At 35.8% G+C, this 25,962-nt stretch overlaps 2 protein-coding genes across 3 annotated transcripts in view; one reads left to right on the top strand and one right to left on the bottom strand.

The window, feature by feature from the left end:
• Nucleotides 1–9,602: 9,602 nt before the first annotated feature.
• The window catches only part of LOC135685395 (uncharacterized), a 20,491-nt gene continuing 4,131 nt past the window's right edge, over nt 9,603–25,962 (bottom strand). The window contains exons 1-4 of one of the 2 annotated variants that reach the window (XM_065201329.2): nt 13,930–14,133; nt 12,043–12,149; nt 10,502–10,637; nt 9,603–9,813 (exon numbers count right to left, since the gene is read on the bottom strand). In XM_065201329.2, coding sequence (XP_065057401.2) covers nt 9,726–9,813; nt 10,502–10,637; nt 12,043–12,149; nt 13,930–14,099 — 501 coding nt within the window. In that variant the 5' untranslated portion in view covers nt 14,100–14,133 and the 3' untranslated portion in view covers nt 9,603–9,725. Of the gene's footprint in view, nt 9,814–10,501; nt 10,638–12,042; nt 12,150–13,929; nt 14,134–25,962 lie in introns of those variants that run through there. The other variant, XM_089112766.1, reaches the window with a different exon arrangement.
• Nucleotides 20,492–25,962, top strand: part of LOC135685385 (uncharacterized) — a 22,272-nt gene continuing 16,801 nt past the window's right edge. Inside the window, exons 1-3 of the mRNA XM_065201312.2 lie at nt 20,492–20,889; nt 21,594–21,740; nt 25,032–25,266. Of these exons, the coding sequence (XP_065057384.2) occupies nt 21,702–21,740; nt 25,032–25,266 (274 nt within the window). The 5' untranslated portion in view covers nt 20,492–20,889; nt 21,594–21,701. The remainder of the gene's footprint in view (nt 20,890–21,593; nt 21,741–25,031; nt 25,267–25,962) is intronic.

Genomic DNA, 25,962 nt, shown 5'->3' with positions numbered 1-25,962 from the left:
TCTTGTTTTTTTCTTGAATCCTCTTTAATCTCGATGAGTGTTAATGTGCTCATCTCAATATAGATGGGAAATTTATCTTCCGCTGCGCTAGAAACCATGTCTCTCTTAAGCTTTGGACAATCAACAATGCAATGCACTGAGGCACTGAGTGAAACTGCTCCTGTTTCTTCCATCCTTGCCGAATCATCGTTCTGTGTCATCGTCAAGACGAGAGGTACCCAGACCGTCTTGTTAGGATAGCCTTTGGGCGATCTGTTGAAGACAATCAATCAATTAGTGCCCATGAATAGTTGGCAGATTCGATCCATAACCATCTAACATAGCACAGCCAGTGATGTTCATCTATGCTTTAACTGTCCAAAATCAATTATGCGATTCATATTTTTATAAATTACTTCAAATTTTCTATTCCATTTGAAAATTTATTCCAAATAAACTGTAGACACGCTTTCTCGCCATTCTTTGCAGATTTAGGCCTTGGTGACGTTACCAATTATGGTTCGGTTGTTTTAGCTTCTTAAAACCATGTGTTATCTCTGTTATTAATCCACTGATCGTAAAAAAGTCTTTTTTCTTTACGGATAAACAATGTACCATTGTATCGAGATCCTTTTAATCTTCTCTCGGAAAGAAAAGCCACCTTTATCACCGGGAAACTGAAGTGCGCAACTCGAGTCTTTAAGTTGCAAATCTTTTCTCAAATAATCGGCCTATTACTTCCGTTGCTATTACTTTGCTTTTCTTTTCGCTTCAATTTTCTTGTGCTTAATTCGCTGATGTCCATCCGTCTCAATATTTACTGTGTTGTAAGCATTGATATCATGGCGTTCGGCATCTGAACGCCTTTCGCCTGCTTTGTAAACATATAGGAACGCTATTATGTGACAAGAATTGCAATGGTTCCAATCATATCTTGTGACTTTCCATCATTGGTGTTCGCTTCGACGAATCTTATTTAACGTGCAGAGAACACGGAGCCAGTGAGAGAGGCAGTGTATTGCTGTATAACTCTGATCTGAACTGAACTTGACTGACTGACTTACATACAAATTAACATACTTATATACAAAGTAAATGTGCTGAGTAATGATGTGTTGTGATGATGTAATGATGATGCAATGGAGAAGGAAAGATCTAGGCTTGGGAAGAAATCAGCATGACATAGATGTGTGAACGTGTGATCAATGGTGAAGGGAATGTCATGTGCTAGGTGATGCTGTGAATGCCGTAGTTGGATGTCATGGTGATGGCATGAAGTAGGAATATGGCCTTATTTACAATATAAAAATCACTACAATAGCTCCCCCCTTAGAATGCAAGCGGTTGTGAAGCATTCGATACGTAAGGGAAATAACTAGGAATAAATTTAAATATTGTAAATAGATGGATTAAAGTATGAGTGAATTGCGATAAAATATTAATTGTTCGAAATTTAAATGTCCAACCGTTATAATTCGATGAGAGTTCGAGACGTAGCCGGTGTTTTCTTCTGTTTGTGATTTGGGAGATTTGTGCGAAGTTTTTACGTTGGATGACCAGGAACCAGCTTGTTGAGGAGCTATTGAGCGTTGATGTTGCGTGTAGGCACTGCGGTGAGTCGAGTGCTGCGATGCGTTGAGGGCACTACGGTGAGTCGAGTGCTGCGATGTGTTTGAGGGCACTACGGTGAGTCGAGTGCTTGTTGCTTTTGTTGAAGAGCACTACGGTGAGTCGAGTGCTGATGGTTGTCGATAAATCCAAATGAGCTGGGTTGTGTGTGTGAAGCTGAGTTAATGTTGACGAATCCTTGTTGAGGAAAAACTTGATGTGCCTGATGCCATCGAAGAGTTGATGTTGTAGTAGAGATGGATTAACCAACGATGGAGTTGCGGGTCACGTCGTGGTCACCATTATAGGAACGCTATTATGTGACAAGAATTGCAATGGTTCCAATCATATCTTGTGACTTTCCATCATTGGTGTTCGCTTCGACGAATCTTATTTAACGTGCAGAGAACACGGAGCCAGTGAGAGAGGCAGTGTATTGCTGTATAACTCTGATCTGAACTGAACTTGACTGACTGACTTACATACAAATTAACATACTTATATACAAAGTAAATGTGCTGAGTAATGATGTGTTGTGATGATGTAATGATGATGCAATGGAGAAGGAAAGATCTAGGCTTGGGAAGAAATCAGCATGACATAGATGTGTGAACGTGTGATCAATGGTGAAGGGAATGTCATGTGCTAGGTGATGCTGTGAATGCCGTAGTTGGATGTCATGGTGATGGCATGAAGTAGGAATATGGCCTTATTTACAATATAAAAATCACTACAAACAACCTCTTCTACTGCGAACCCGTACCCATTTGGGTTACCATGAATTCTATAAGACTTGACATCGTGGTTCTTATCAACGAAAGTAATGTCCTCCGTATTTGAAGAATCCCTTAATCGAGGTTTCTTGCTATTTTTCCTCCCTTTACTTGCTTCACTGTTCGCATGCTCCATAGCCCGGTGGAGAGACTCAACTCAACTTGAAAGTCTTTGAATCGACTCTTAATCCTCTGATTAGCCAAGATGCTTGGTTATAAATATATCTGACAACTCGAAAGACTTTGGGAGTTTAGATATAGGACAACGGAGCCTAAATGGCCGTTTTTATTCTGAAAGATACTCGTGGTTTCGTCTGTGGACCGACTTTTCATAATACATCTATTCACAATCATTTACCAAAAGGAACGGCTTGTTTTGTAAAACAGCTAGCGATGACAACAAAAATTACCATGTTTATTCACATTTAATCGATTTCACATGGCGCACCTTCTTAAATCCAACTCAATTATTACAATATGACACAGTTCTAAGCCCTCGTTCAAGACGCGTTTTGTGACAGCAACAATGTCCAACATGTAAACACAACAGCCTGGTCACACACTGAAGCAGATGTTGATAAAATATGACCTATTTTTGCGCGCAAATGTTTCGTTCCGGTCCGGACGGTTCTTAAAGCAGCTGCTATTTAACCTCACGCTAAAATTTTCTGACGAGATTATTTAACGCTTTTCCGCGTTTCCTGGGCACATTTGCAGGTTGTTTTTTATGTTTTTTTGAATAGTTAGACCACACATATAGCTCATTATGAAATCCTTTTTTCATCGTTGCAAATCATCGACCTTACTTAGGCCGTTGATATGTTTTCTCGACAGCATAGCAGGTTCATTCCTTCCACTTGATCTTTGCTCCTGTAGAAACTGCAATCTGAAAGTTAGTATTATAATTCTTTCAGAAATGAGCATTCATTTGTCTTCTTCTTCAAAAGCAGCACCCAACGATACTGTAAAGTTCTTATATACCAAAGAATCATTTAAAATTTCTTATGAGAACAATTGTACAAAATAGTATACACGTTTTTTTATAAGAAAGTATTTTATAGGAAAGTTGTGCTCGGTTCTTCAAAAAGTTAAGAAAGTTCAGGGCTGGATCTTTGGAACAAAGTTGAAAAAATTTAGATATTCAAATTTTCAAAGGAAATTGTGGTGTAAGAGTGAAATATTTCAACAATACAGTAATGTGCTGAACAGGAAACGACGAATACAGCATGACGTTGAGGTTTTTCGAGAAATATAGCAAATTTATAGAATTTCATCTTCTCCATCACTGCGCATGCTTAGTAACGTAAAACTTTCTAGTTTTACGTTAAGAAAGTTTTAGAAAATAGGAAATAGCTAAGAAAGTCTGAGGGCTGGGCCTAAAAAAAGTTTCTTATAAAAAAACGTGTAAGAGCATGAACCTCAGTAGTTTCTTTATCTAAGGGTTCTTTGACAGCGAATTACCAAAACTTGTCGGCAAATTAAGGATGTCGCTAACATTTGTCTGGAAAAGGAACCAGAAAACTCTCATTGAGCACAATAGCCATCAACTGCACTGCTTGCACCCTTATAATTAAAGAATAAATTCAGAACAATCATGCCTCAAAGTTTTGGAAAAAATTAAGAACAACCAGCCTGAACGTCAATTTATTGGTTCAGACCTGTCAACCTTAAATTTTCAAAACCTGGAGATTTTAGATTTTTCCTAAAGAAAAACAGGGAGATTTGGTCAAAAACAGGAAGATCGCAGTAATTTGTTAAGATAATAATTATACCTGATAAAATGTTGTGCTCGGCAAACAGTTTATGACAAAAGTGATCATGAGAAGTATCTTCATAATAACTTTTAGTGCTTTTTGTTAATCAGCAAACACTAACAAAAAATTGTTGTCATGTGGAAGTCAATGTGACCATTATATCTTAATTATACCTCTGTAAATAAAAACAAACACAATGGACCTATCTTTGAAGCATAAGATGCGCAGTTCAATCGAACATTCGGTAAAGAATCTTCCTAGACATTCTGCTAGACATCTTTGAAACCGAGAGAAAATTTTAAAAACCGGGAGAGCGGGCGAAAGCATTCAAAACCGGGAGGGTTGACAGGTCTGACTGGTTCTTATAAAATAGAGTGTGGTTCAGGTTACGATGAATACAGGGTACTAGATCTCATTCAAACCGATTTTACAAAGATAGCAAACAAATAACGCGACATCAAAAACGACTCTCCAAGCGGCAAATTTGTTAACAATTTGCAGGTTGCAGTTTTTTTTATAACTTTCTACGGCTTTCCGTTTACAAGAGTTTTCAAACAAAGCAATTCAAGTCTAAGGGCAAAATTTTCTTAATTTTTAGAAGATCTTCCAAAGGACTCCATAGAGCTCGTTTCTCATACATTGGTGCTCTAGAAAAAAGGAAAATGCCTGTTTACATTCATCAAGGCATTTGCCATTTACTGGACCATAAACGCCTGTCAATTAAATATTTGAACAGAATCATTACACTACATGTATACGTAACATTTTCTGTGTTCTTTCTCTTCATTGAAACTTCCAATTCAATGCATGCTCAAGGAAATACATGTTAAACTAGTCAAACTCTTTTAGAAGAAGAGGAAAAAGTAAGTAAATATTGAACAAAGATCTCAGACTGAGATTAAAAAAATTGAAAAAAAATTTGTATTTTTTGGTTAAGTAGTGGCCATCAGTGGTAAGTTATTCTCAAATTTTGGCAGTTTTTAGCCTCAATTCTAGCGATACTCTGTCGATTCTCGAAGACCTAGTTTTTCATGACTTGATTCAAAAGGGGTGAATTAGTTTTTGAAATACTTGTAATGCATCAAACAAAGGGACATGAAAGGGCTACACAGTGCCTGAAAAAATCCACATCGATGACCTCGCCAGAAAATTGAAAAACTGATGATTTTTTAGAAAACATACATACTTTCTGAATATAAGCGAATTTTTTGTAATTTATTTTCATTGCTTTGGAAAGGCTACCTGCTCGACCGTTGATTGGAGGTGGTCGCTGTGTGAAGATTTTGTATGAGAGTTTGACCATAAGTTCGGCAAGGGCTTGCTCCACTGGTCGCAGATCTGGAGGTGCCGTTGTACGGAGGTGACCGTTTTTGAGGTATCATTGTATTATCAAAACTTATTTTTACAAAATGCAGAACATGGACTGTATCCGATTTTTTCATTTAAAGGGTACATTTTACTTATCATAAATTCAAGCTTGAATTCCTCTTCGCTTTATGCCACTTTATACAAAAACAATGTCGACTGATTATCAGCCTTGCCGATTTAAAAAAAAGAAAATTGTTATCAGCTTACATCTTTTGATTTATCGCTGAAAACGTTCATTGTTACTTTCGTGAAGATACTCCTCGATGGCTAAAGTAAACGTTTCAAATATTTTTAGAATTTCTGAACTGAGACGATAAAGTCTAAAAAGCATTAAAGAATAATATCAAACAATTGAAACTATCAAAAATTGAATAAGACATCCAAATGTATGCAATCCAATAAAATTAATTTAAATTGATCTTGGTTCAAAAATTCATAACCAAGCCAAAATAACAACACAAACTTAATTTCGTCAGCTATATATTAGCCAGTTTGTAAGAGATATAACCGATTATAGCACATTTGAAGGGGCAAAAACTATCAAATAATGTCCTCCTATCTGGCTATTGGTTAGCAGAACCTTTATTTTTACAAAAAGAATTGATAGAATTTACAACATTGTTGAAATTGTTGATAATTCAAACTTCCTTAGATGGAACAAAACGCTTAACCTCAGTCAGGCCTGGAATACTGTAATACAAATACTTTACATCCATGTTGTCGATACCAGTTTGCTAAACAACTTTAATATTTAGTGAATATTTCCAATAATTTCAAAAATCTTACGAGTCCAATGTGTAAAAAGATATTATGTATCATGGTTATGTTTCCTATACCTGTCGCCCAGCTATTTAGAGAAAGAGGGGTTATACTATTCCGAATACGAACTTTTTTAATCACATCAGGAATACCCAATTTTTAGGTATCATCTTATCTATCAATTCTTAATTAAGTTCATTATTTATGGAATCGTAAATTATTATTTCCCCAATTGCGATTATTATTTCCACAATTGCCATTTTTTTGGCGGTGCAGAACTTGAAAATGGCTTTGATAAAAGCAAACATTTTACAACATATTAAGTAAAAGCTTTTTTGTCTGACAATCCTCAGAGCATAAAACGTCAGAATCAGGGTCCGAAAGAACACCATGAAAAATGTATACCCAGTTGTGGAATGAAATAGGCCAATCAGAAAAACGTAAGCACAAACGCAAGCACAATTGCGATTTTCTAAAAGCATCATACTTGAGCTACTTCTTTGCAGCGTCTTTGTTTACATACTCAATATAAGTAACCTCTCTGGTGTCAGCTTGCCTTCTTCTTTTATCATGTCGTCCATCTTTTGATCTAAACATTCTAGCCTCAATCAAAAAGCCCACCCCGTTTGGATTCCCATAAATCCTGTACGAAATTGTCTCGTGGTTTTTATCTAATAGTGGACAGCTCTCTGACCTCTTTCCCTTCTTTTTGCTGCTCAATATTTTCCCACTTTTCCTTGATTTGGAGCTTCGTTCACGATTGCTGCCACTTTTACTAGAGATATTGGTGCCATCCCTCCTTGCATGCGCGATGTATTCGGGTTCCTGTATAGACAAAGTCGATAGTCTTTTCGACAAAAGCAGGTCATCGTCACAGGTAAGCCGTAAACCACTATTCATTTTGGTACTACTCGAAGCCACTTTCCCAAAGCTGTTTGAGCTGTCACAGATTGTCCTTGAAAGGTAACTCTCCTTGAAAAAATCCTATCGAAAAATGGCTAGTGATTCTAGCTAGCTTACAGAAAAGCATGCTAAATTCTGTGAAGGAAATTCATCCTTTGGATCCTGGTAAATGACTTGCCGTGGCCCAGCATTAATAAATGTTTTTGTAGCTTCTTGTAACATGTAATAATATACTTTCATATTCCGAAATTCCCGTTGATTGAATGAGAAAAGTCCATGAAAAACATCTGTTGAGGGAACTTGTTGTTGTTTTCGCTTAGTAACTGCTAGCTTTCTGCGAATATAGCAGGTGAATGCACACCTTTCCTTTCTGATCTGCTGAAATCGTTATCATTTCACTTGTGCAAGGACAAGACATAAATTAGCATATGAAAACGTGGCCTTGGTTCTTATGATAAGACTGTTTAGAATTCGTGAACACCGGCAAGCTGTGCACTAGATGGTCTTGCTTGCTTCATATTGAGAAAACATCTGCATGCAGAAATAGCTTGCTCTAACAACGTTTCAAATAAAAGGAGCATGAGTTGACAGATAACGCTTATATAATTGTGATTTAGATTCTTATGTTGATAATTGTGTCCGATTTGATATTCCTTAGATCTCTTTGAAGAATAAATTCCTCCTGTTCCTTTCTACGTTGTGAATGTTCCTCATTCTTTCATGTCAATAATGTACAGTGTTTGCAGCTTTATCGCATCGGTATCCACCAAATACGTTCAATAACGTTATAACATGAATATGTGGGCACCTAAGATCACTGGATGTCCTCCACGCATCGACTTTCATGCCCTTCTTGCATTCAGACTTGGATAAACGTCTATACTTTGTAGATCTTGTTTGTAGTACAAGATTAGGCCAGCTCGATTTGAACATCTTATGTAGCATGTTAAGATTTTGATAGGAAAATTAATCATTTCAGCTTATCAGAGGCCACAGAAAATGAATTATTTAGAAGCCTTAAAAGTTGATCGGGTCAGTTCTTGAACTGACCATTCTTCCGTATTGTTGGCAATTAAATGTACTAAGGGTTATAGGTTCAGTTTTGCATGTATAAAGTTCCTGTTCTTTGTGCGAGAACTGTCGTTTGAAACAATCTGTTAAGGTTAATGTGTTGTTATTTTTGCTTCGTGGTTGCTCGAAAATAATGCTATATAGCATTATATAACATGTCATCTGAACAAGATATCAGCGTCAGTGCCCTTTGAGAGTGGAGCGTAGCAAAGGCCTGAATCCACTTATGTTGATTTTGATTTCTCTCTTAGTTCTTCCCTTGGTTTTTATTCTTTTAGCTGCTCACAAAGATACTTAAGTTTCGATTTCTGTGTTATAAAAATTCCAAAGGTAAGACACAATTTGGTGAAACGTATTTTCATTATATTTGTCATTTGTCTTGGAGATTATAATTGGGTATATGAAAACTATTACTGGCAGTAGGTAGTGAGCAGGTGTCTCTAAGAGGGATTCATAATCCTTGTAAACGACTCCAAGCGCAAGTTTTTGTTACTGAAACAAGCTAAATGAATAGAAGTAATGGAAATTACTTTTAACCAGTCTGTTATATAGTGCTTGATGCCGTGAAGACAGAGCTGTACACGATATGGTGTATAGACCCAGACAGTTCTAAGTTATTTAATCGTAATGAGGTGATAGTTCAAATTTGACAATATACTCTTTGCAAAATGTATAGTAGCCTTTGGCTTGGGCAGGTCGTTTTTCAGCTGGGTTTTTTTGGAAAAAATATACTTTATCTGGGCTACTAAGGTTATCCTGTCATCAGTTTCGATTCGAAGAAGATTCTCTTTCCAGATGCCATTTCGATTTTGTTTGCATTTAGTGAGAGTTTCCTACATTTTCAGCCTACGGAACTTTGATTGAAACTTTTCTGGACAAGCAGCCATACCAGGACCATTTTTGCAACAAACTAAGACCACAAAAATATATTCACCGCCTTTTCATTTTTATTACCTTCATCAATAAACTATAAAAAATATCGCTGCCCTTTAACACCGTTTTGGTCTCTAATCCTATTTTGTGCTCGTTATGATACATGTTCAAGGTAGCTGATAGATAATGTGGTGGCTAACTCAGCTGTCAATCAACAACTGACCAATCAATAAGCGTGATATCACTAAACGCTCATCGATTGGCCAAAATTTGATTGACAGATGGCTTAAGCCACTTTAGTATGTGGATTGCTATTAATATATATGTTATTCATACTAAAGCAATCACAGTTATCCAACGCGTAATGGAAGTGCTTTACTATTTTGCAAAGCAACTTAAAAGCTTGTTACTTTTGCATGACAATGTTTACGGAAAACGGATGGCTTATTGTACTTAATACAGCTTGCAATAAGAATGATTTGAAGATGTAAGGCCTTAATAAAATCCCTCAAAATGTACAAAACTACATTGCTATCCGATTTCAATTATATAACAGCATAAAATTCTAGCACTATGTTTGACAAAGCTTAAAACCTTCACTTGCAAATACTTGAAATTTATCACAAAATAACACAAACTAACTTCTAACATCAACTGATACAGGTACAGTCAATATAAGTCCATCCATTTGCTCTGTTACTTCAATTTGACAACCCAGTCTTGATCTACAGAAAAACCAACATGTCTATGAACAAATTAACAAAATATCGTAATAAAGTCAACAAAATAAAAACTTTCATCTTGTTAAACTTTTTACTATTGAATAAAATTTTAAGATATGCCATATAATACTTTTTCACTATTTCCATTAGAGATTACAGGATCTTCCTTGGGGAAAAATGATGTAGATGTGCCTACCAGAAAACATTTTCCTTCCCTCTCTTTGCATAAAATTCTGAAAAAATGATACCTGCTACATAATAAAATTCTGAAAATATGGTACCTGTCCTGGAATAAGATTCAGGAAAACGATGTGGTATTTTGGGCCACTGATCTGAGGAGATCCTGTGTCTTATACAACAAACTACATTTAGGTAACTTGGTTCTTTTTATTGTGTATGATGTATATATGTGTCTTTTTAATCATGTTTTCTCAACACAATAAAGGTATCAAGTTACTTGAATATAAAGAATATATTGGAAAGTCAGCCTCTTCTAGAATTCCAAATTTAAGATTTTTCCCAAATCTAGTTTAGAAATGATGATTAGATTCACATACTGAGAATGTTGTCTTCATTATTACCTTAAGGAGTTCTTATCTGAGACATTTTTATTTTTATGACAAATCTGACCAGTCCAGGAAAAAGTATTTTTAATTAGTATACTGTTTATAATTCAAGCATCAAAACTCACGTGTCAGTTAAACCATAAGCCAAATCAAGCATGTCCAGCTCTTCTTCTGTTGGTGGATCTATATCAATTTTATCGTATTGCTCTGGTTGGAATACAAGATGACAAGTTGAACAAGCAAGTGTCCCTTCACAAGCTCCTTAAACATAAAAGAATGCAATGAATCAACAAATGACTAGAGAAATTATTCCATGAAAACTTCCCGTTAATAAAAAATCATCCCATTTTAAAATTTGGGTTGCTTTTTGCATCTTGAGGTGGCTTACCTTCAATTTTATTCCTTTCCCCACATTGAACTTAGTTTGTAATGACTGGCTGGTTAACCCCCCAGTCTCAATTTATCAGTGTAGCAACATTAGAACCTAACTACAAACTGTAAGACTAGACTTTCTGCCATACATAGAAGATTTTTTCTTATCTGGAGGTATAAAAACCGATCTGTTGTCTCTGTTGTCTTCTAAGAAGTTTTCTAAAGATACTTTTAAAACGCCAAGCTATCTGCCTTGTCAGAAAAATTAAATTTAATACAGACAACTTGCTTAAAAATAAATAGCTTTTTAAACATAATTTTCATGTTTATTATTCAATATCCAATGTCTATTTTTTTCAAGAGCCATTAAACTTCTGTTCACTAAAGATAAATAATAAAAAAAGGCATGGCCAGCACAAGCGCACTGAAAATTCAACAAGTTAACTTTCAATAAGTGTTTCTTTTTTAAGCTCTAAGGATGGCAGTTGGTTTGCCCATTTTTAGCTGCATACATATGTCAGTTTTCATACTACTGAACTGTGAATGCTCTACTCAATAGAACTTGGTTTAGCCTTTCTAGCCAATAGTGGTCCCCAAGGTATCTCTGCTGTCATATCTCTGCTAGATTTGATTCCACTGTCATTTACCAACACTTGTATCTACCAAAACCAAACAAGGCAACAAGGTCTTTAATTGCTAATTGCTAAAACATTATTGCTTTGTAACTTCCATGAAATTATACTTGACCTTGTTGCGGCTTACACTAGTTCAAAGGATCTGGAGTTTTAGACCCTGCCATGACTGAATTTCCACTTAAGAAGTGAGAAGAGTCACCAGCTCTCTAAAGCCTCATTCACACAGGAATGATTGCCTGCCGATCCATATTGATCTGTTCCAAAATGTAGAATGCTTAGGAGTTGCATTCAAATGGGGGTACTTCAAGTCATATAGTTCCCTTCTAAAAAGTGGAATGATCTCAAAAGTGAAATAGTAGATTTAAGTGAAATAGTGAAATAGTGAAATAGCAGGCACTCATTTTGTTCCCGTGTGAACAGGTAAACTTTTCAGAACAACAAAATGATTGCTGAATTGGCTAAATGCTTGCATTGTTTGTATGGAATTAGGGACATACCCATTGGAAAACTGACACAAAAAGTGCAAGTGTTCCCATGTGAACAGAAGAAAAAATTGGTAAATGTGGACAGATAATTTGTTCTAAAATTTGGAATGCTATACAAAAAAACTTCAAAATCAAAATTTGAAGGGTATATTCAGCATACATGAAACATGTTACCTTCTAGATCAATGTCATTATCTTTAGCTACATCAAGTAATGTATCCCCTACATTTGCTTTGACAACATTTTTATCTCCATCCCGGTCAATAAATGTAATGCTCACTCTGAAAAAATAGCAGTATGCATGTTAAATGAAAACTTCAATGTTTAACTAAAAATATCTTGCTGTCAGGGAAAATAAAAGAACAAAAAACTGATATTTGAAAAAATGATACATGATGCATGATGATCAGACATATTTCCCCAAAGTCTGACAAAGGAATGTTTAGGCTAACTAAAATTTCTAATAAAACCAAAATTTTTTATTCTCTATGTGAAGATTAATCCAACTTGGCTTTTGAAGCCCTGAAACAATGATTGTTTCTAAAAATATTTTTTCTGACATCCATTATCGATCAACTGGATGTTACACTTGCTATCATTTCGAGATTGGCTTGACATGAGTGATCTGTCATGGTCTGTCCAGGGTGAATTCACTCCAAAGATCTGTGACAGGCTCTTAGTCCTTAGCACAGTTATAGTAATAGTTATAGTTCAAAATAAAATTTAACATCTGCAAAAAACATCCAACAGAACCTCAAGGTATCAATTAAAAAACAACAACAAAATAAGACAAAATGTAAACCTTACTCAAAAACAGCAAAGGCATTGTCAAAATTAAGGGTACAAGCTGTCTAACTACTTATTGTAAATTCCAACTGCTCATTATCTATTATTTTGCTGATATATCAAACATTATTTGCACTATTTCATATTAACAGCACTTTACCCTGCCATAAATCTTGTCTCATCACCTGTCAAAGAATTCAAAGAATTACTAAAATCTGTACATGTACAGCTACTTAAGTGTCACAAAATCTTTATTGTTTTTTATTTTCATTTTTTTACAAAAATTCAGGTAACTACCTCAACCAGGAAACATTATGATTGACTTTAAAGTAATGTAAGCTGGAGGGTTCATTTTATTTTATCTTGCTGAATGTTAAAAGGGGGCTACAATGAGCAGCCAGGCAAGAATCACATCAAGTATCAGCTCAATTGCAGATGCGCAATGTCTATTAAACTGATCTTCTTTACAGGATCAGCTGCACAGGATTTTTTTTTAACTAAAAAACTTATCTTGTATGTACTTAATAATTGAGGCTTTTAATGAAATTTGAATTTGAAGACCCTCAGAGTTGCAGATCTTCTAGGTTGTTATTACTTTTTGCTTGTGTACACACAAGGCTGGTTTTTGTATATACCTACATATGCTAAATAACAGCAAACATGTGAAGGATATTTTTATCATTTCTAGGAGTAAAATACACATGGGACAGGTGATCTAATTTATTTCCATGCACAAAGTTTTCAAAGTTTGAGCAAATTTTGGTTTACGGAAACTATTCTTATCTGGTTGGGTCCCTCTCGTTTTTATTTTTAGGAATTATGAAAAATGTTTTCATGCTATATTGTTTTTATCACCACTAATGATGTTACTAATGTTTTTCTCTGAAATGTATACCCAAAAGTTACATACTTTGTTTTTATGGTAATTAGTCTCAATCAATAATTAGTCTAAGGTCACAGTCATAGCCAGGCACTTAGTAACAATGTCCTTGACATTTTTCAGTCTTTTCATTGTTGCTTATTAGAATTATTTCGTATAGAGTTTATTCCCTCATTCGTTGAATGTTTATTGCCTATCTAGCTCACTGTATTATTACGTAACCAGTTTGAAATAGAAATGCTTTCTAAAGAATAACGGTATAAACCTATCAAAAAATCAAATACAAGCCTTCAGTAAGCAAGATCTCAGAATGATGCCTGTAGCAATCCTGTATTTGCAAAAATCTTTTCAAGGAACTAGTCTAACTAACTAGGCCTTAGGCCTGAAAATCTCACGTTTTCTTCGCAACTGCCATAGAGGATCTGAAGTATCTTTTTGATTGTGGAATGGAAAGGCCTGAAGTCTTTAAACATTCTATAGCTGTCCGTTGTTTCGTTGTTTTCCGAATTGTATCTGCATTGACTAGAGCTCTTGAAACCCGTACTAACCTTCCAAAGGCTGCCATTTTAAAAATTAACAGAATGCACAAGGGCTGATTCACATTATTACTATTATTATTTCCAGAATCACAATCATCCCCCCTATCATATTTTGTCACTGCCTTGATTTTTTTATATTCTATATTTTCATATAAATTCCCGGCCCGTCTTAGATTTATTGAAAGTCAACAAATTTTATATTTAATATTGCCTTATTTTGAGAAAATTAAGTAATCCAACCTTTCCCAGTTTGATATTCATAAGATAAAACAGCAAAGGATACCTCTCAGGGAGGTGAAGAACATTTTATGTCCTCTGTTCTTACACGAAAGGCTAGCCAAAGACTGAAAAAAGTATAGACAACAGCAACCAAGAAGTTTAAGTTTGTGTAGCTGTTTATAATTTTGTGATTTGTCAGCTGTTTTTGTAAGAGTGATTTGGCCTGCAATTAGGGGCGAAGCAAAATAAATTTTTGAAGGGGTAAAGAAGTGCTTTTTTGCTGACGAAAAAGGATGTGTCTCACTCTTTAAGAGCGTGGTCCAACCTCGTAGCTGTAGTTGTCGGCTAGGGGGGGGGGGCAAACTCGAGCAAGAAATATACCTCAGGGGGGGGGGGCAGGCTTTGAAACAAGAAAACAGATCTATAACAAACAGATATATTTGGACAAAATCAAGGTCATGGAATTATGAATATGCCAAATTTTCAAAATATCATTTGGAAAAACTGTAGCCAGAGGGGGCAAGCTGTTGTCAAAATTTTCATTTGTGGGGCACAGCCCCCCGTGCCCCTCCTGCAGCTACGTGGCTGGCGTGGTCAAAAGATAAGTACTTTTATATGCTGCTTTTATGCATTTCTGTTTCAAAGTTGATATTTTAATGTAATACTTTGAAAGCTCAGCTACTACAGGAATGTTAATACATTACAATTGTTGCAAGAAGGTTACAGGGTAAGTAAAAAAAACTGTTTCTTTTGCCCGGAAAAAATTGTAATAGTGCTAGTTTGAATTTAGTTTGTTTTGCAACTTGTAACCTTAGTTATTTAGCACCTTTTGCACATTCGATAATTTATAATTCCTTTTGTTATCTTATTGCACCTTTATGTTCATTAATTATTTCATTTGGGATTTTAGTATCTTTACTCAGTTTATCTAATTAATCTTGGGAGTAGTATCTTTTGTAATCACTATTATTTTGTAAATGCTTAGCTATGTAGTATTTCAATTAGTTCTTTTTTAGGTTATATTTTGAGCGCGTTATTTTACAGAGTTAGTTAGATTCATGGTTAAGAGCGATTAGGTAAAGATTTGTTAATATTATGTATGTTTAGGTTTTCGACGATTAATTAGTGTGGCAAGATGCTTGTGAAAGATTTTGTTGTAATTGTACTTGTAATCTTATTCTTAATCGAATATATATAATTTTAAGCTACACAACCGTAACTTGTCTAATTCGATTATTTACAAAATATACAAATTGAATTATCAATTTTTAATAGTTTTTAAATACAAATTTACAATAAAAACATTAAGTTTTGCATACGTTGCATGTACTCAGGGCCGCCGGAGCCAGGGGGGGCACGGGGGCACGGGGGCACCCTGTTTGCGAAAAGTATAAACAAGTGCCCCTTTTCGAAAAATATATTGCGTGTATTTTTTCACTGCCAGATATTCTGCCTTAATAACTCTGGACGTTGTTGGAGGACCATTCCCTAAAAATTCCTTTAATTTTTTTACTTGGTCTCGATGCAAGAAGCGCAAGCTCCTGTGATGAACAATATCAACTGCGAAGGAGACTGCCAGTTTCGCGAGAAATTTTCCATAGTATTTCTTCTGCAACAAAATCATTAGTGAAAGGTCCGATCAAGTCCCCGGTGGGCACAGTCAGTTGGTCCAATGTATATCGTGTGTGTTCTTGAAAGCAAAAACTGGACCCCTTATTCTCTTATTCTGGGTTGAGTAAATGTACCCTATTCTGTGCCTTTGCTAAAATTGTGTAAATCTTCTCACTGAGAATATTCAGGAATTTTTGTTAAAATCAAATTTATTGAACTCAGCTTTTCACTGAGCATGTTAGAGCCATTCTTTTTCTTAAACAAATGTCTAGGCAAGTCAAAAAGCAGAGTTCACTAAATTTGATTTTAACAACAATCCCTTATGGTTCTTGACATATATATCAACAAAATCAGACATCTGTAAAACTAAAGCTGCGACATATTGCTTGCTTCACAACATTGTGTTCAATGTTTTCTATAAAGAAATGAAAAAGTTGTGTCCCTGCAACGAGTACATGCTAACAAAGACTTAAACAAAGACTTAAATTTCTTATCTAGGATTAGAACAATATACAAGACTAGACGTATTGCAAAATTTATTGTACTTCAATATGCCATTGATCTACTTAAAAATTACATGCAACATCATATCAGTAAATTCCTGCCTCTTTTGTGCTTCCTCTGACTGATTAAGAATGCAACCCAATTTTCGAGATTCTATGTCCCAGAATTCTAGCTTTTTTTAAATTTTGGGAACTCACATGTTATACGTTTGACCAAGTGACTGAGCCGCCCGAGATCAACTTTAAGGAGAGATAAAAATTTGTTTCGTTCATAAGGTTGATGGGATAAACCTAATCAATGTTACAAATTGAATTTGCTATGGCAGTGAAGAATGTGCCGGCACCTTCAGCCGATTGTGTGAAGATGACTTACTTAACCATAAAATTTGTAGCTTTTAGAAAAATATTCCATGGAGGCGAACAAATTTGTGTTTAAGTGGGGATGAGAGGGTGCGAATACCAAGGGGGACTAAATTGTTTAAATATATAAGTAGGAAAATTAAAATCATTATTCGAATAGGGCTGAAACTTTGTTTATAAAGAGATAGGGACTGGAAATTCAGTTCATATTTTGGAACTTACTAATGTTTCGGGAAAAAATATTCGTGCCCTTTTCATTCGTTTTGGCCCCCCCCCCCCTGTTCAAACCTGCGTCTGTCCCAGTTTTTAATTAATCTTTTGAATTGGATCAGATTTTCTGCAGATTTTTTTTCCTGTGGTAAGCCATTCCAAATTTGTGGTCCGAGAGACCTGAGGCTGTTTGTACCGAAAGTTGTTTGGTTGGGCCTGTAGTGCTGCAAGTCTTGAGGATCGATCAGAGGTTCTTTGTTCGAAAATATTTTGCATGAATTCAGGATTTAACCTTTTTACAGTTTTGAAAATTTCAATACAGAGGTTCATTTGTGCATTTTTGTGATTTGCAAAGCAGATCTCTATTATAAGATGAATCATCGTCATCGTAAAGGAATCGTAGGGCTTATTCCTGTATTTTTTCGATCTTCTCCATAGAAGCATAGATCTAGCAGAGGAGAAGAACCACACTAAAGGGCAGTAGTTAAAGTTAGAGAAAACAAAGTTTTGGACCAATACCTTTTTCTCATCAAAGCCAATAAAAAATTTAAGTCTTTTGAGCACATTTAGCTGGGTTGCTCCCTTTTTACAAAGTTCGGATATATGAATGTCAAAATTAAGTTTGTGATCTATAGTTACGCCAAGCAACTTTACTGAAGCTTCAGAATTTATAGTTTTCCCTTGAATAGAAATGCTATGTCCAATGGTACTTTTTTTTATCCTTTCTGACGAGAAGAGCATGAAATTTTTCTGTCTTGGCAATCATTTTATTCTGATTGAGCCAGGCAAGGGCGATGCTTGCTTCTTTTTCCGAGACGTAAATTAATTGAGGCAGATCTTTTGAAAAATGTGTTTAAGTGTTGTCATCTGCGTTATTCACAAGAAACGCCTTTTTAATGAAATAAAACAGGTCATTGATGTAGAAATTGAAAAGAATAGGGCCAAGGACTGATCCTTGCGGTACCCCTGATAAAACAGATTGAAAATCACTGTCAGTATCATTTATTCGAACTGCTTGAAAGCGCCTTTTTAAATAGGAGTAAATAAGGACTAGAGAACTTTCATCAAAACCATAAGCATGAAGTTTTGCAAAAAGAAGGTCATGCGGAATACAGGGTGAGGAACTAATATGTTATTGAATTAAGGCGGGAAAAAATTGGTGCAACGCCTAGCTATAGTATACCAGTCAAAGAACTGATACCTTTTTATCTTCTTTTTAAAGCCTGGTTGCTATCGTAAGAGTGTCGGCGATTGTCTACAGGGACGGATTTAACGGAGGGTGTAGGGGGGTGTGACAACCCCTAATATTTCTGTGTTTCCTCGTTAAATTTTGCTTCCATTTGGGAAAAATCATTTTTTGGTAGCCAATAGTAACAAAACAACGCCAAAATTATATATATATTATTTATTTTTTTCTTCTTCTTTACCTTAAAGTTAAAAGCTGAATTTTGAAAATTGATGTTTCCATCATTTTCCAGTGACCTTAAGGGTGTGGCACCAAAATCCATTTAGTGTCTAACACCCCCCATCATTGTTGCTTAAATCCTTCCCTGATTGTGACTCCCCTCAAGAGTTATGAATTGGTTTTTTACTCGGCAGATTTGGCACTTTTGGTGCTTACTCGGCAAACTTGATGGTTGCATAAATTAAAAGAATCACTGGTCGACAGTATATTTCAGGGCCCAAAATACGCGTGGAACTTACTCACTTTTTGGAGTTACAATTTAATATTTTGGATCTGTAATTGCAGAAAGTGCGGATTTGCAAAAAGTGCATTTTCATAAAGTGCAGCATAAAATACCAATGGAAGCATTTAAAATTGAAGCATCAGAATTAGAAAAATGTATTTCAACGAAAAGCGAATGCCCAATCCCAGCCTTGTGTAATGCACTATTTTTTTATTAGAAAATTGCTTTAAAAGAATTGAGTAACTAATGGACCATAAGAAAGAACTAAGAAACTTTAGAACAGGAAGCCTCATTACATGCGGAGGAAAATCAATCGCTATTCTGTCATGCTATTTTAAAATAAAATGGACTCAGTATACAACTTCAACTTTAAGATATCATCGCCAGTTAGTGTGCGTTTATGACTTACTTATGTGTGCATCTTGAAAAAACGGTTTATAGCATCTGGAGCTAGTTTTTCTATTCAACGACAAAGATTTTTAGGAAATCAGCAAGATTATGATTTCCTGCCAATGACGTGTTTTAGGGTTTGTGTGATACTGATATCTCTGTTCAGTACAAGCATTGAAAAAGGTCTTTTAAGGTTACAACAACTGAACGAGAATAAGTCTTTAGGTGGTAGCTGCAAACTTTTTAGATTTAATAAGGAACGAAAATTAGCAGTGGCGGCGCTAAGGGAGGTATGGAGAATAATGACCCCCTATTTTTGTCCAAAGATGGTCCACATATTTCTTCTAGAAATTGATTAAAATGCTCTAGATCATATTTTTCGCCTAAGGAAATTTCACCCGGTGGTGTAAATCACTGAAATGAGACAAAAGGGGCGTGATCTCACCAGCCACGCCCATTGTCCTCCAACTCTTCAGTTGCTTGCGCCACAACTGCTTCACAGCCCAAATTAAATTATTTTATACAGGGCCGCAGTGAGGATTTATGGGCCCCGGGTCAGGACAGGCAGACGCTTCTAAGGGGTACGGGGAATGCTCCCCCTGGAATTTTCAAAATTGATGATTGCTTAAATTGCTCTCGAAAATTGCGATGGTGGCTATTTTGGTTGCTAATATTGCTATGGTGGCTAAACTGTTTTGATGGCAGTGGCGTATGTAACAATTATAGGTTCTTCTTAAGACGGTGTCTTTGTAATCAAACCAATAGGCTAGGCCAACGAGCCAAAGCCCCTAATAGATAGCAAACGAAGGAACACTGTGAAACATCACATAACAAGATGACAGTGACGCAAATTTCCCGGAAAGCGACAAACAAACATGTGACATTAACACGCAACATAACCAAAGAATCTAGCTTATTTATTCCAGTTCCGAAGTCGTCATGTTATGTTAAAAATTATGAAAAAATATAAATGCTTGTTAGATTTTTGTCGGAAAATCTAAGTTGCTCACCCTCCTACGAATATTCCTATCTACGCCATTGTCTAGTGGCTATTTGTTACTTCTGTTGGCTGTTTGATATAATTTGAGCATAAATGATATCTTAACACCATAATGCATAAAAATAGAAATTTCTTAGAAATTTTGAAAGTCTTAGAAAATAGAAAATGTTTAATTCGTTAACTAAATTTAATCACAACCGACACACTGTTGCAAATAGATGCGCATGCCATAGTGTAAATCTATATGACATACATATTGCTGTATGTTGCCCTGTTGCAATAACATTTTTTGGTTTCATTCAGAAGCTTTTCAAGTTTTTCAACCGCAAAGATGAAAAATTCTCAACAAAAATATATTGAACACTCAGGCAGTCAAAGACTCAGACCCTGTTTACACAGGATCGGTTCCAAAAAGATCCGTATCCATTTATAGTTCACTTGGGCGTTCTGTTTACACGAGACCTGCCTTACCGTACTAATTTGAGATCACCTAGCCGTACTCACATTTGAGTTCACCTACGAAAGGGCTCGAAAGCGTACTTATTTGGAGCCGGTCTCATTTGGTCTCGTGTAAACACTCGAAACTGGATCTTTTGTGGTTTCTTATTCGCAACCCTAATGTCAAAGGTTCATCGATCTCGACAAGACAGGTTGTTTGCGTTAGCAGAGCAGAGCTCCAAATGACATGATCGTTTTGCACAAGCTGAGAATTGAAAAGAAATAGAAGAGAAGAGCCTTCTGGACGAGGCATGGGAGAACAGAAACCTTGTGGAGAAACTTTAGAAATAAAGCGAAAGCGAAGTGAATTTGGCACCTTTTCACGTTTGTTGTCACGGTAATAGGGGCCTTCAACTTGAGTGTTTTGAGCTTTTTTCACAAACGATCTTGAGTTCAGGTCTCGTGTGAACAGAAAGCGTAAGTGAACTTTTTTGGAGACGGTCCCGTCTAAACAGGAGGAAGTGAACAGGGTCTCCGACGAAGGGGGGGCCGGGGGGCCATTGCCCCCTCACATTTTGCAAAGCAATAGAGCTTTTTTTAAAAACTTTTGTTATGATTGTAATATTTCTTTTGGCCCCTCCACTTTCCAACCTGTGTCGGAGCCCATGGTGAACTCAAGTGGATACAGATCTTTGTGGAACCGGTCTCGTGTAAACAGGGTCTCAAACTGCTTCTACCTTATTTCATTCATAGACTTTATCACTATTGTCTCTACTAATGGAATTGTTGGATTATCACTTACAATTTTTTTCAATTGAATTATTTTTATGGGCCCCTATAGCAAAGGGCCCCCGGGTCAGTGACCTCCCTGACCCCCTTGATTCCTCACCACTGATTTAATAGATTATTGACGTTCAGCAATAAACAAAAGTATTTTTATAGTGTGTATTGATGACAAAGAAATCTTTGTAACTTTTAAGTGCTTCGTGAACAATCTTTAACCCACCTGTTTAATTATTTTTGACGTTGTTGTCCTTGTACAATGGAAGGTGGTTTACATTATTGCTTATATTGCCATGACGACATGTACTGTATTATCAGGAAAACAATGTATGGTTGTTGTCAGGTTATCAACGCTCCTGTCCCAAGAAGTGTGAGTATTCCGTATCGTGAAAGACATCCGCATTTGAGCGATGCCAGAGTTTTAGAATGAGCATGGGTTCGAAAGGAAAAAATTCAGCAAATAATGTGAGTTTTTTTTCTTTTACTTAACAGTGTTTAAACTTGCGGGGATTGGTCGTAGATATTGGTCGTATATAATATATGTAAAAACTTATTTAATTCCATACATTTTATCTCAGATAAATATAATTTACACTTTACTTATACGTTCAGTCAAACTGGCTTGCATTTAACGGAGGGGTTAAAACTTGAAAACTGCTGGTTTGGTCAAACTGAAATGGCTATTGTCAGATGTTGACGAATTTTCACAAAATCAATCATCTCTGGGCTTGAAAGTTAGGACTAAATCCCGTGAAATCCGATATTTACTGTCAATCATGGTATAAACTTTTATGATAACAACGTCGCTCCTGTTCAGCAACTTGTTTACGCGGGAAACTAAGCGATTCTATAGCCCTTACACCTCTTGTTTCATGACTTGTTTACAAAACTCTTGAAATTTCTTTGTTGAATGGGTATCTGCAGATGCTTGTTGTTGGTAAAGTTTGTTTGAATACCGTGTCCTTCAGTATTTAATTTTTCCTTGCTGACAATTTAATGTAAAATATGCTTTTAAAATCTTCTAATCGTTTATGTTAGCACTATCGTATCACTTATAATTTTTTAAAATATACTGATAATGAAATGTTGAAGTTGAAGTTGAAGTTTGGAGAGTCTGTCATCTTTGATCCTTCGATCGCAGTCCACGCGTTTTTAGTGAACTTAAGGACCATGTAGTGTTGGAAGCCCAATAACCGCTCCTGTGCTAGAGAAGTACCAGACATAGGAGCTTCCAAAACTGCACAGTTTGTGTCATGAGTTGCACACATCCTCACGGGATGAATTCACTTCTATAGTCGAGGCCCTATAAGGGGGGATGACATTATTTCATATTTCATGATATCTTGCAATTATTTCATATTTTATTCCTAACAACCAGTAAATTCAGTTGTTTAATGGATTTTTCATACTACAGTCATACTGTTATTTCTAGCCACTTACAGTCTTGGGTGCATTCAATAAAAAGAAATAATGCAAAATAATGTCAATGCGAAGCTAAAGCTAAGTGAAATGAACTCTTACGATGTTGTCAAGAAGAAATCGTAATAAATGCTGCAGATTGACTACATGATTCTAAAGAGTATATATTTACCAACCAGCCTTACCGAAATGTTTAAGGTTTAAATCATTAAGCCTTGGGAACCTTCTGACAGAAGACCGGAAGTCATGTCCACGTTACAAGCTTTTTTGATGAGATTTGATTTGATTTGAAAAATTCGAATGTCGCAATTTTGCTGACCGTGCATTTTTCATGCTTTCAGTAAAGCGACTTCTGGTCAATTACCAAAATGTTTGCAAGGCTTAAAATGATCAGTGGTGGCCTTTATTTCTATGATTTAAACTTCCAACGAGTTTGAAAATAAAACAGTTGGAGTTGACCAAATTCCCTTTGCGCTTGCGTGTTTGTGGCTTTTCATAATATTGCCTTATTATTTGATCTTTTTGCGTAACTTATAATCACTTTTAACATTACCTATTGGCGCCATACTGAATTCAAAGGTATGGTCAGAAACTAAATTTTCAAGATAAGAATAACTTTTCGGTGAACATGTTCGCTTTAGATAAAAGAATTGAAGAACGAACAATAACTTTCTGAATATTAATATCAGCAAATCAATCCTGCATCTTAAATGGCTTACAAAACAGTGGTTTAGTGGTCTTAGGAACAATTCCTAGTAAGTATATGTGGGACAAGCAATAGATAAAAACATGTTTATGATATTATTTGATGTTCTCGTCTATTTCGATGAGATAATATAAGCAAAAAGTATTTGCGTTAGATTTTATGCTATTGGTATTTTTCCTATACGTAAAGTATGAAAAGCCTTTTTAAACCCCTAGAAAGATTGAAAAGATTAAAGGAACAACCCTGCTTAATATGGTTGGTATCTTAACAGGTCTACAGATCAATAGTCACTTGAGTCAATGATTGAGATCAATAGTCTCGATGCTTGAGATAAAATATCTTCAAGTATTTGTAATTACAAACGTGCATTTTTTCCTCTCTATGTTATGGCCCTGGGGTAGACAAAGTTAATGCTCCCCAGGGTATTGTCTTTGTAGTGTATGTAATGTAGGGTGTAGTTAAGGTATTACAGTAACTTGTTAGGTAACTTTTTAGAATGTATAAAAAGTCAATGCTGTTATCAAGTATATAATTCTAACACAACATTTAAAGAGGTATTCAGTTATTTTGTTGTTTCATATTTCATACTGGGAACCAAAGTTATTTCATATTTCAAGACTTAAAAACCTAAATATTTATATTTGCATTCTAAAGATCTCAATCATTTCATATTTCAAACACCCCTTATAGAGCCTCATAGTTATGCATAAATTATTTACACTGTAGCCGTAACAATTGAATTGGGAGTCTTCCGGAGATTAAGACTATAAGTTTTCTTTTTAGGCCCCTTTGAAACGCTTATTAATGCTGGGAAACTATTCATAGACAACCATATTTTTCCTTGATTAGCCATAAATGTCTGCTTTTGTTGTTGTTGAGAAAGTGAACAAAGACGCAAGATCATTGGGGCACAGGGGGCAGTTGCCCCTTTACCCTTGTAAACTTAAGCAACTTCTTGTTATTTTGCTGTCGCTTTGCCCTGTTTTCTTGGCACAGGGGGCATGTGCTCCTCACTTTTTAAAAGCTCAAGGTAAAATGCCCTTTTTGCACCTTACCAATCTGTCCTTTTTTGCCAACTGCATAGCCAAAAAGTACCCTTGAATGCTTAGATGCTATACAAAATGAGCAAAAGGAGTGTTGGGGGAAAGGGTGACTTTGTTGGGTGATGATCTAGATTTTTTAAGTGCAATCTGCTTTAACAAAAGCCCAAAACTACAAACTCACAAAGAATGCCACCAAAAGATAGGGGCAACTGCCCTAGGGCTTCAAGGTTCAGGGGGTGCCTCAAGGTTTTCAGTTCAAAAAAGCAATTAATAACACATAAAATTATGCCTAAAAATTGTACAATGCTGCCCCAAGGATGCATTTAGAATTTTATTAACAAAGGATATATTGCCTGTTCTTCTTTTTTAATACCCAAGACACTTTGTCTTGAAAATCTTTTTAGTCCATAATTTGCCCCCTTAAACTTTAATAGGTGGCCTTAGGTGTAATTTAGAAATATGTTTGTTTTATAGTTCTTATTATGGCATTGGCAAATGATAAGTGCTAATCTTAACATGCTTCCTCATAAGAAATTGAGCAACTTGACAGTTTTCAGTTTTTTATCATTGTCAAATTGTTTTCTTTAGACTGCATTTCCACGCATCTCCTCAATACACAGTGAAATTGACTCACTTTATGATGTCATAGTTGTGGGGTCCGGGTATGGTGCTTCCATTGCAGCAAGCCGTTGTGCACGTGCTGGACAAAGAGTTTGTGTCTTGGAACGAGGGCGAGAATGGCTACCTGGAGATTTTCCAGAAACATTCAATGAAGCAAGAAAACACTTTCAAATCAATCATGAAGGAAAACCACATGTCATAGGTAATTACCTTTTGCTTGATATTTTGACTTTGTCAAGTTTTCATGCTAAGATTTCATTTGGAAATTATAAATTTTTCACTGCCCTTCTAGCCAATCTAAGCATAGGTCTAAAGTCTAGTATAGCTTAATTTATTTCATGCAATGCTAATTATTCAGAGCATTAAATGTGGTTTGGGTATTCAAAAGTAACTTATTCTTGTTGTTTGGAAGTTTCTTCTTGTTTGGAAGCATTTCAAGGCTCTTCCAATGTACACAGAGATATAAGAAGCATTTCAAAGTTGGAGGGGCACAGACAGGAAGGGGCACCACATCACAAATAAAGGGACACTTTTTAAAAGAGGTTACTTCTAGTAAAATGATTTTTTCAAAAGTTGGAGGTCATTTGCCCTTTGCCCACACCTGGCTCAACATCTCTAATTGTACATATACCGTAAATCCTTGAATTGCCCCCCCTCCCTTGAAAAAGCCCTCCCCTCCAATAAGCCCCCACTGCTATTGTATATTCTCGAATTGGACTCCTCAATTTGACGGTTTTTGCCATCTGAGGTTGCCCATGGTGTTTTATTGAATTACCATGACAAATTCGTACTTTTGGTAGTAATTAATTAAATGCTCATAAAGAAATTCCTACTAAAATAAATAAGGTCTTTTGATAATGTCTTCTTATTGTCTACAATAATTTTATAAGCCCCCCTC

Source organism: Rhopilema esculentum, chromosome 15, assembly GCF_057945365.1.
Source record: "Rhopilema esculentum isolate cy_ngs chromosome 15, ASM5794536v1, whole genome shotgun sequence".
Classification (NCBI taxonomy): Eukaryota; Metazoa; Cnidaria; class Scyphozoa; order Rhizostomeae; family Rhizostomatidae; genus Rhopilema; species Rhopilema esculentum.
This window is presented reverse-complemented; position numbering and strand designations above follow the sequence as displayed.